This window comes from Mytilus edulis, chromosome 2 (genome assembly GCF_963676685.1).
Source record: "Mytilus edulis chromosome 2, xbMytEdul2.2, whole genome shotgun sequence".
Lineage (NCBI taxonomy): Eukaryota > Metazoa > Mollusca > Bivalvia > Mytilida > Mytilidae > Mytilus > Mytilus edulis.
In genome coordinates, this window is record NC_092345.1 from 49,724,022 (window position 1) to 49,735,493 (window position 11,472).

General features: G+C 36.5%; 2 protein-coding genes across 2 annotated transcripts; one reads left to right on the forward strand and one right to left on the reverse strand.

The window, feature by feature from the left end:
• The first annotated feature begins 351 nt into the window (after positions 1–351).
• On the forward strand, positions 352–4,463 carry LOC139512372 (uncharacterized). The gene is made up of 4 exons (XM_071299962.1): positions 352–449; positions 1,403–1,604; positions 3,089–3,760; positions 4,338–4,463. Exons 2-4 carry the CDS (start codon positions 1,445–1,447, stop codon positions 4,352–4,354), a joined length of 849 nt encoding a protein of 282 aa, XP_071156063.1. The 5' UTR covers positions 352–449; positions 1,403–1,444; the 3' UTR covers positions 4,355–4,463.
• Positions 4,464–8,333: 3,870 nt separating this feature from the next.
• LOC139510890 (nuclear transcription factor Y subunit beta-like) lies at positions 8,334–8,939 on the reverse strand. The gene has a single exon (XM_071297434.1). The coding sequence runs from the start codon at positions 8,937–8,939 to the stop codon at positions 8,334–8,336; it is 606 nt and encodes a 201-aa protein (XP_071153535.1).
• Between the last annotated feature and the right edge of the window lie 2,533 nt (positions 8,940–11,472).

Genomic DNA, 11,472 nt, shown 5'->3' on the forward strand with positions numbered 1-11,472 from the left:
AGACGAAACGTGCTTTGTCGCAAATACAAAGTTCCAATTCTGGTATCTATGATGAGTTCGTTTACTCTCTGTACTACACCATGTACACTGTGTATTTCCAAGTTTTTCATGACATTGCATTCATTCAGTACCTTTTCTTCCACATTTTATAAGTGTATAACTAAATTAATGTGAACAAATAGAACTTACGTTCACAGTATTTATTTGCATTTGTTCATTATAAAATATCTAATGAAGAACTTGAAATATTTAAAATATTGACAAAAAGTAAAACGTAGTAAATTAAGGAAAAACATAATGACAAGACACTTTCCGTTGCGACAAAACCTCAATGACTAAAGCGTAATTATTACAGTCGTATTACAAGTACAAATATATATACGTCTTTATTTGATGAGAACACTATTCAGGAACAGTTGTGCCACACACTGGATTCTTAACTGTTAGTTGTAAGTATGAATAACAGCAATCAGATAAAAAGAAACTTAATGTCGACAAACTGCATATAAAAGAGGGACGAAAGATACCAGAGAGACAGTCAAACACACAAATCGAAAATAACGCCTTGGCTAAAAATGAAAAGACAAACAGACAAACAATAGTACACATGACACAACATAGAAAACTAAAGAATAAGCAACACGAATCCCACCAAAAACTAGGGTTGATCTCAGGTGCTCCGGCCGGGTAAGCAGATCCTGCTCCATATGTGGCACCCGTCGTGTTGCTTAAGTGGAAACAAATCCGGTAAATAGTCTAATTCGGTAGCTCACATTTACATATAACATATCATAAGTTGTTGTTTGATGAATGTAATTTAAAAAGCCGATTTAGAAAGATAATTGCTATTCGTTAGACTTATCTCGTCATCTCGAGCAAACAATTTAAAACAGCTATTGAATAATAATTCAGGTAAAAGATACATAACTGTATGATGACTGTAATGGAAAAAAATAAAATCACAAAAATAATGTACTCCGAGGAAAATTCAAAACGGAAAGTCCATAATCAAAAGGCAAAATCAAAAGCTTAAACGAATGGATTACAACTTTCATATTCCTGACTTGGTACAGGAATTTTCTTATGTAGGAAATGGTCAACTAAACCTGGTTTTATAGCTAGCTAAACTTCTCACTTGACAGGCTCTGGTTGCTTGTGTACGAAGATCGTTTGAGGACATATACAGAGAAAACCATATTATGTGTACGATTTAATATATATAGTGCTCACAAACTCTCATATTGCGTTTTGTATAGAATTCCATATAGTGTTTAATTCATACCTTTTATATTTGTTTTCATTTGTAAAGTATATGTATGTATTTGGATGTAAACGTAAACAAATATGTTAAAATTAGATGCATAAGGGCAATTAACTGATGTAACTCTTTTTTCAATTTCAGAATTAAAAACAGACATACGGACAAAATTATATAAAATAAAAAATGTTTCTTACAGCTTTATTGATTTGCCTATTTTATTGTTCTGAGATAGAAGCAAGCAGGAAGGACTTGGCAATGTTTGCTGTAGATAATAATCTTCAAAAGATTACGTCTGCTCTTTCAGAAATACGACTAGAGCTTAAAACTTTGAATCATAAACCAAGTAAGAAAATTGCAAAATAGTTATCATATTTTGGTTAATAATTAACAAACGTTTGAGCAGAAATTTTTGGAACAAGCATCTCTATAGTTAGATGCCTACATTGTAGCTGCATGTGATTCATACGTGTTGCCTGCCATCGCTTTCAGTTTCCCATTGTCAATTTCCCATTTCTTAGAAGTAATATAATCACCATCCCATCTTATTGCGTTAACATGTCTCAATTTTTTACGAGCGTGCGTGTTAACAATAGTTCACAGGGTGTGTTTATTTCTACAGGAAGTGTCTGTACTATAGATGAACATGTTTTAGTGGTCATAGATCTTAAGATACCAAAAGATTCTTCTGATTTATAAATGAAGCGATTGTGACCCATTCCTTACAGTGATATTTTAACTGAGTCTGCATGGATTGGCGTGGTGGATGATTCACAGAGAGGGTTGGAGGGGTCCTGATCCCGAAATCCCGGGCTTGAAAACATGAAATCCCGAGGTCCCGAATTTAAAAAAAAACATAAATCCTGACATCCCGAAATTCGAAAACAAGAAATCCCGAAATCCGGAGCTTAAAAACACCCGATCCCGACGTTCAGAAAAAAGGATTTTATGAGATCCCTTACTGTGGTGTTCGGTGGGTTTGTATTACAGGCACAGGCAAAAAAAAATCACATGTTATATTAAGGTTTAAAGGAATTTTTTTCAGAGACAAGAGATTGTGGTTTGTATATACTAATTTAATTTACGATACCGGTATTTGCAAATCGTTAGATTTCATTTAAGCTTGATTTGTGTATGAGCTTTTTGATTTTGCCATTTGCCTATGGTATTTCTAGTAAGAATTTTTTAAACTCAGAGTTCGGTATTTTTGTTACTTCGACTGAGCATTTTCTCTTGCAAATTGTCTGTTAAGTTCTCCTTTCACTTGTTCCGTTCATTGATAACGCTTGATTTTGTCCATTTTAAATGGACTTTCCCCTTTTTGAATTTGCATTGGAGCTTGGTGTTCTTGTTATAAATTTAAATGTTAACATTTATTCTGCATCCACAGTTTTTTAGTAATAGTTCACAGCTACTTCTTTAAATGTCTTTTTACTTATTAATAAAAGCGTATTTTCCTCTTTCTTTATCCTACAAGAGGGGACAGGACCTTTTCGGGACTTCGGAATCAGGTGTTTTAAGCTCGGGATTTCAGGATTGATCCTTTCGGGATCCGGGAATTCTTTTTTTGAATTTCGGGATGTCGGGAATTATTTCTTTTAACCCTGGATTTCGGGATCAAGACCCCTCAAACCCCCACTCCACCCTCATCCCTCCAAGAGAGGGGCCTCCGGGGGCCGTTGTTTGGATATCATCAGCTGCATGTTTCCAAAAACGTTAATATAAATTCATCATTTCATATCGTCATGTGTTAAAACAGATATTATTTATTTGTATGAAAGTGCATTCCCTTATTTTATATTTCATGTTAACTTTGTCATTTTCTTCTAGAATCTTGCGAAGATATCTACACAGAAGACAATCTGAGTCCTAGCGGAGATTATGTTATTTATCCCTTACAAAAGGCTGTTAGAGTATACTGTTCATTTGAGGGCGACTATGGATACACATTTATTTCCAGAAAATCCTCGGGGGTCGCTCTCAATATTGCAAAACTTTATTCTACAAATAAATTTGCAAAAATACGTCTTCTTATGTCCAACGGAGAGCAGAGAGAAGTCAAAGTTGAAAATTTGCTAGCCTACCGGAATCAGTCTACTCTATCTTTCCAGTCAAATACTCATCAATTGTACCAGGGACCAACAACGGGAACTGCACAACTTCATCCATTTTTATTTCTCGGGTTTCTGCCTAAAAGCTTAGTTCAAAATCGTAACATACAGGGATACAGAGCTGCCGGAAAGGACTTTACATTCCGAAACTGTGATTCCAACCCCAACAGTTATATAACATTTCTTTTCGATCCCAAACATGGCACATTCGGGAACCTAGGATATACGAATGCTTTTATGAATGGATGGATCTCCTCTTCAACAGTTATGGACTATCCTAAGTATATGGACAATAGTTTTTACATGGACTGGGAGATGCATATGGGCGGCTGTGGAGGGTTAATGACATCTAAAGTACAAACCATCAAAGCTGCTTTAGGTTTACCGTTTGGTAAGAGTCATTAAGTTAAAGATTCCGTGTTTACGAGCAAAAAAAAAAAAAAAAAAAACTTGTCTAGAAATTTAAATAAAATATTAAGATCAGATGTCGACGTCTATAGATATATGATCAAGAAATGTTCATATCAAATCATTTTGACAGTAATCCAACAACATAAAACAACATACTTGCCATGCAAATGGTTATAGAAAAAAAATAGGAAGATGTGGTATGATAGCCATTTAGACAACTCTTCACCAGAGTCCAAATGACAGAAGTTTACAACTATAGGTGAAGCATACGGCCTTCAATAATGAGCAAAAACCACATACCGCATAGTCAGCTGCAAAAGGCCCCGAAATGATATGTCATGCTCTCTCTTTAAATGCACATTACATAATTAAAATTAATAACAATACATTGTGATAATGGTAAACTTTTCTATGTTTGCCTTGTTCAAATATTCTCTTAACTTTTCAAATCACCTTCCTTGCTTCTTCCCTTTTCTTCTTATTCTTTTTATATAAAACGTTGTAGTTTCGGCTCTTGAAATTTGATTATTTATTTATGCATCTTGAATCTCTTGCAGCTATTCATAACGAGTAAGGACTGTTGATGACATTGGTGCGATGTAGTACTTGGTTGGATGAGTGGACTAGAATCTTTGGTGGCAATATTCGCAGCTTAGAATATATGATAATAAAAGAACAATTCGAAGTATTTTCATTATTCAAATAGCGCCCAATGATAAGTCTTTATTGTTTTGTTCCAAGGAAACATAAATAAATTACCTTCTTTTATCATGATTACTGTTCATTTTTACCGTTCAGGAGTTATGGTTCTTGAAAGATTGAAAAATGGTGTTTCCAGTCGTGTCCGTGCATTTACGCATTAACTGTTTTACCAAAGCTTCCCAAATTTTAATATGTTGTTACTGATGAAAAAATAGAGGTCAAGTTCAATAATGACGATTTTGACTTTTACCGTTCAGGAGTCGAGTATGGTTCTTGAAAGATTGAAAAATGGTGTTTCCAGTCGTGTCCGTGCATTTTCTCATGAACCATTCAACCAAAGCTTTTGAAATTTTTATATGTTGTTACTGATGGCAAATTAGGGGTCAAGTTCAATAATGACGATTTTGACTTATACCGTTCAGGAGTTATGGTTCTTGAAAGATTGTGAAATGGCGTTTCCATTCACGTTGTTGCATTTACTCAGGAACCATTCAATCTAAGCTTTTCAAATCTTAAGATGTTGATACTGATGACAAAATGGAGGTCAAATTTGATATTGACGATTTACACTTTCACCATTCATCAGTAATGGTTCTTGTGATATTGCCAGGACACAAATAAATATTAATAGATCCGGTTTGCTGTCGTTGTGACAGCCTCTTGTTACCGATGATTTCCACTTGAGTTTGGATGGAGGCTGTTGCTTTAATGAATCAATGCTTGGCAAATCATACATAGCTAACGTACCTGCGACACTACAGAAGAAGCTTTGTTGATTATCCATATTCATAATTAGTTGTCTGTCTACCAGATCCAGTATTGTTGAGTTGTCGCATGAGACAATGTTATAAAGGAAAGAAAGTTGCCTTTTATGGATTTCAGCCTCGATTGTAAGAGCGCCTAAGATGAGATATACAGCTCCAGTAGCTGTTCTTGCGGGCATTGACTGGAAATTTCTTCAAGTTTTTCTTATGAAAGCGTGACAAGATGTCCATTTGCTTCTGATTAAGTGGTAGAATCTCCATGCCATACAACAGCCGTGGAATGACATAGCTCTGATAAATTTTATAAGATGTTTGTGGATTGAGACCATTTGAGCCATGCAGACCAGTGTTCATCAGGGAATACAACGTTCTTCTTGCAATGCTGATACGTGCTTCGACGTTTACATCATTTTCCTTTATTTCTGCTCTTATTAGACCAAGATGTGTAGTATCTTCTGATGGATATATATAGTTTTTGCCTAAGGTCCATTGTAGATCAGATCTGTTAATGCTTTTAGGTTTATTTAAAATGACTGCCTTTGTTTTTGAAGGATTGGTGGTTACTCTAGATTGGTTGGCATGGTGATTAGTTACAGAGAGCATACATTGAAGTTCCTGTTCACAGTTGCTAATGAAGGCTACATCGTCTGCACATGTTGGACAGCCCACATATGTTGTGCCTATTTTAACTCCTAAGCTATGTGATTTGAGATCTTCAAGGAGATTGTTTACATATACTTTTTAGAGAAATGGAGAGAGAATTCCACCCTGTCGTACGCCTTGATGTATTTGGAAGCTATTGCCAATGTTTCCTTTCCATTTGACCTTTGAGATTAGACCACTGTATAAGTTTTATACAATTGTCCACATTGAATGGTTTTGTGTGGTTTCATGTAGCTCATCCAGCATTATCATATGATCCACTACATCAAAAGCTTTCTGACTGTCAACAGTAATTAGGTACAGAGGTTCAATTGTGCGATGTTTAACTTCTGCTCTAGCCTCAAGAATAATCAGCCCAGCCATAAGCAAAGACATGCCCTTTGTAAAACCAAATTGTAGAGTTGATTGTTTAAAGTTTAGAGTCAGAGATGGCAGTATGGTACATTCAAAGAGCTTTGACACAACCGGTGTGACGGCAATTCCCCTGTAGTTGTCCATCATCATTGGATTTTTCCTTTTTTATAACACAGGTATTACTATGCCAGATTTAAATATATGTGGAATAAGCTGATCTTTCATGATAGTATTAAAACAGTCTGTAAGGAATTGTGTAACTATTGCTGGAGAATTTTTAAAATGTTCAGCAGCAAGACCTAATTCATCTGTTGCCTTGCCAGAATGAAGCTGTTTAATGGCATCACTGATATTTTGAGTGCTGAATTCGGTTGTAAGATTTTCTTGTTCGCACAGTTGTTCGATGATTTTGTGCCGGATATTACATAGGTCTAGAAATTCAGGATCGTATCCTTTGTCTTTGGGGAGTGCCAGGTCCTCGAAATATTTTGAGAAGCTTTGCGTTTGGTCCACGGGAGAGTACTGAAGTTCACCATTATCCATGATGCACATCGAGTCCTTGTTTCTGTTGCCTCTGTTACGACGAATTAGCCTATGGAACATTTCGTTGCTTGGATTGTCCATTATTTCTTTGTAAAAATGGGAACTTCTATCTAAGTATTGTTCTCTCCTCATTTGTTTTCTTACGTGCGTTGAGCCAAAATTTTATCTGATTTGAAGTGGTCATCATGTTTACCATTTGATTTCCAAAGTTGATACTTTTCCTTACAGATTTGAAGAAGGCTGAGGGTTGTTGGAGATGCTTTGAATTTAGGACCTTTCAGTTTGATGATTTTAGAAGGAACGGCCACTGCTGCTGCTTTTTTCAAACAATTGCACAGAAATTGAATGTTTTCTTCTAGAGAATGTTTTTCTATGTTGTATTGACAAAGCTCTTCCTTTATGAATGAACTAAAGGATTCAGAGTCTAAATCTTTCCATTAAAATTTGAATTGCCTTGCAGAGTTTGATTTGACTAGACTTTGTTTAACTTTAGCTTTTACTTCGATTTTAGCACTGACAGGCACATGACTTGAAGAATTAGATGGACATCTATCATGTGTTTTATAGCTAGAGATGATTGAAGAGGTAGTGTTGTCTAGAATATAGTCTATTTGAGAGCAAGACAGTCCAGAGTGGTGGAAGAAAGTTGACTTATCAGAATAGCTCTGTTTCAAGCTCACTTCCTGGACAAATGCTTGTAGCAGTCTGTCATGTTTGTTATACTTTCTTGGAGGCTCTAGCGTTCCATTAAGATCTCCCGCTGTGATCATTCTATGGGTTGCAGAGTATGTCGAAAAGATGGAGCTAATGATATCGAGACATTCGGTGTATTCCAGATACGAGTCTCCAGAGTTGTTTGTAGGCATATAGACACAGATAATGCATAAGTTAAACGGATATTTTAATTCAACTGCTATTATCCTGTTGTTTCCAGATTGTATTTCTTGGACAGATGGCGTCAGATGATTTTTCCAAGCTATTGCAACACCCCCTTTTCCTCTTGGCAGTTTAAAGTTATCAATTTCCTCATTGGTATCACTGCATCTTATATGCATGTCCATATTAGGTAACACAGGCCCTAAAACTTGTTTTTGAAATTCATACAACCAGTGTTCCTGGATGCAGATTATGTCTGATGCCATTACCAAAGTTTTCAAATAAAATGAGTTTCCTTTTCCTTCCATATTAATTGTGGTTAAGTTTAAATATTCTTTGTTAATTTCTTTATCGTTTTTATTTTTCAATTTAGCTAGTTTTGTGCCATTCTAATCATGTTTGGATCTGGTAGTGGGTTGATTTGGTTGAACCCTAAAAAAGACTTGTCTGGCTTTGCTTGATGGGATGTAATACTTTCAAACGTTGTCGGACAGTTCTGCTTGGTTTCAATTGCAGACGTATCATCTTGAGGACTGTAGTTCGAGGTTGAAGGTGTCTGTTGTAGGATCTCTTGCTGAGTTATGTTAGCTGAAGTTTTGTTGCATGGTATGTCCCCTGGAGAGTAAAATAATGGAATGTCAGATGGACGATTTATGTAGTTCTTTGATACACTACAGGACACTTCTGTGAAGATTGATTGTTAAACATTTGTGCAGAATTTTGATGCATATCTACACTGTTGAATCTTGGGGTTTGGGATGTAACATGGTTCATCCTGTTGTGGTGCTTGTTGCGGTTGTCTGGTTGACGATCAGAGCTTCTGTTCAATTCAGCTGGTCTTGGTTGAGGTGGCATATTGTTTCTATTTTCTCTCTGAATTGGTTGATAATTAGCAGAGTGATGCATGTGCTGTTGGTATGCGTTTTGTCTGATGATTGACTGTTGATAATGAAAAGGATGTTGATTTATTCCGATTGGAACGCTAGTTGTAATATTTTGAAAATAGCCAGGAGGAGGTGGAATATGTCTCGGTATTGACATGTGTGGATACATAGAGAAGCCAAGATTTGGATTTGGTTGAAGAGATGATTGCTGAAAGGATGGTTGGTGTGCATACTGTTGTTGCTGCATCATTTGTTGTTGTTGCATCATATGTTGCTGTTGCATCATTTGTTGTTGCTGCATCATAAATTGCATATGTTGATTTGCTAACATGTTGTTCATGGATAAATTTTGCAACATCTGCATCTCTAACATTCTGAACCTTTGATCTATCGTGTCATTACTATGAGGGTTGGAATTGAGATGATTTGATGGTGAAGATTGTTGTGAAGAATTTATGTTGCAGGATGCTGCTTCTGGTTGCTCATTGTGTTGAGTTTGAGTATGTATGCTTTATCTTCAGCATTATTGATCTTAGGTTTCATTGTTTTTATATTCTGACGTTTAGGCTTCTTCGGAATGCTATCAGACAGGGATGGATCAGTATTTTGCTGGGAATGATTATCCTTTGCATTGTTCTCTAGAACACTAGTATCATGTTGGTTATAAATTCCCTTTACCAATGTAGTTTCATCCGTGGCGTCAATTGCAGAGTTTGGAACATCTTCTGGTTGAGTGGAATGTGGAGTGAGAGGTCTCACGTAAGTATCAGGAGGGGTGTCATTTGCTACGACAGAACTCCTTTCTGGAAGCAGATTCTGTAAATTGTTACAACCATCTGTGTCAACCTCATACAACATGTTGTCCGTGCACAGAGCACAAATAAAGTCTAAAGAGTTCAGTGCATTAACTGCTGATTGTGAGAGTCCTGCACACTCATTATGAATCCAAAGAGAACATTCACTACACTCAATTGTATCTAACAGCGATATTTTATTGCAGATTGGGCATATATCTGTATCCTCATTTGATTCTTTGGATTCGTCAGTTCTAAAAGATATAGCTAGATCATCCAAGTTGTTGTGACAGTTTGTATTCACCGCAGCAAGATTGTGATTTGGATTTGGCACAGAACTGGTGAGTTTAGAAATTGTAGATGTGATGTTATCATTTAGCGATGTTAGCATGTGTCCTTTTTTGGAGAGTTCATTACATAATAGTTTGTGTATATCAGACACATAAAGGTCTACTCTAGAGCCATTAACTACCATTGTTGAGCTTGTATGGTATAGATTTACAACGAATTTTAGGTTCTTGCCCTGTGAGCTATCTGATTTGCGATTATATACCTTAATACATGTGTCCACCTTTGCGCCAGAAGTTTCCTCACTATGCCTTAGCATCCCAACATATTGTGTAGAGCTATCGAGTATTGTAATGAGACATTGTCTAGCATACTCATAAGCTGCTGTACTAAACTCCAGTACCAAATTATTCCCGGATTTTATTGTTGATTCAATGTGAGGTTTAGCACATGCATCCTTTTTTTTCTGAATGGCTTTGGATTTATCCAGAACATAGTCCTTGTATATCGGGTTTGAGATATGAAGATTACCGCCCGAGTTCATACGGGTGATCCGTCTTGTATGAATCCTCTGATGTAGCCATTTGCATGATTATATTGAATTGATTGTACGCCACAAAAGAATGAGGAGAAAGGAGGTGTGCAAGCAGGTGTATCTATGAGGCAGACTATATTGAATATGAATACTTGATTATGAAGCAGCGCTGAAAGATCGGCAGCTTATTCCACCAATTAGTTATATATTTGTATATGTATATTTGAAAATATGTTAGCCAAATGAATATGAGATGAGTATAACTGTGCACATAGAGCCTAATGCCCAGGGAGCCAACACGTCGTGGATATTCCCACCGTTGGAAGGCTCAATGGGGTGTCGGATTAAGCAGGAGTTATGTGTTTATATGATTCAGTAGAGAGGTTATTTGAAGCAGTGGTTATCTATACAGCAGATGAGAGCAAAAGTCAATTCCAACTAACAGGTATAAAGCCAAGATCCTTGGGAAACTGAGATAGAGAGCACTTGCAGATGCAGAGGTTGAACCAGGGAGCACGTCGTGGATATTCCCACCGTTGTTTATGATATCAACCCCAGCACGGAATATGTAAATGTGTTGCTAGTTTCTTTAGCCAAACTTTTGACAAAGTTTGTTTAGGATGGATTCCGTCCCTGTAGAGTTAGAACATATAGTTGTCTCTAAGGGTTAGTTTTTTAGACTTGGATGTTTTTTTCTTGGTGGTGATGGTTGATATCGATGGCAAAATTGGGCGATGATGTGTCTAAAGAAGAGTTGATATATCGTATGTTGTTATTTAATTTTAGTCCGAGATTACTCTGACGTCCAACGGCTGTTTTGCCAGACAAGCTGGGCCGTGGGACAAAACAAAACAAAACAAAACAGCCGTTGGACGTCAGAGTAATCTCGGACTATTTAATTTCTGAACGTTTTTTGATTAATTGCTCCTCCTGATTTTTGAAGCTTGATGGATTATCGTGTTTTTTGTAGCTATTGAAATCGATGATAGACTATATATAGCGGAATTTCGAGAAAGGTTATTTTGCAGCCTGGATATGATTTTAGAAACTCAACTATTTCTTGATAAATATCAGTGATTTGCTGGATGCTGTTTTGCTCACTTGTGATAGATATATATTTACTGTCATACGTTGTAAGATCGCAGGTACCTAGCCAGACGTACAGATGTATATTGCCTATACGTTCTATATTTTGTGCTATGTTTTGTTGTAGCCATGTGAAGCCCTTCTGTGAGGTGCGATAAGACACCACCACCTGATTTCTAACTCTACTTGTGTGGACACTTGAT

Coding starts and splice junctions, on each gene's coding strand:
- LOC139512372 (XM_071299962.1), top strand. CDS start 1,445: ATGTTTCTTACAGCTTTATTGATTTGCCTATTTTATTGTTCTGAGATA. Junction 1,605..3,088: donor AACTTTGAATCATAAACCAA/GTAAGAAAATTG, acceptor ATTTTCTTCTAG/AATCTTGCGAAGATATCTAC.
- LOC139510890 (XM_071297434.1), bottom strand. CDS start 8,939: ATGTTAGAGATGCAGATGTTGCAAAATTTATCCATGAACAACATGTTA.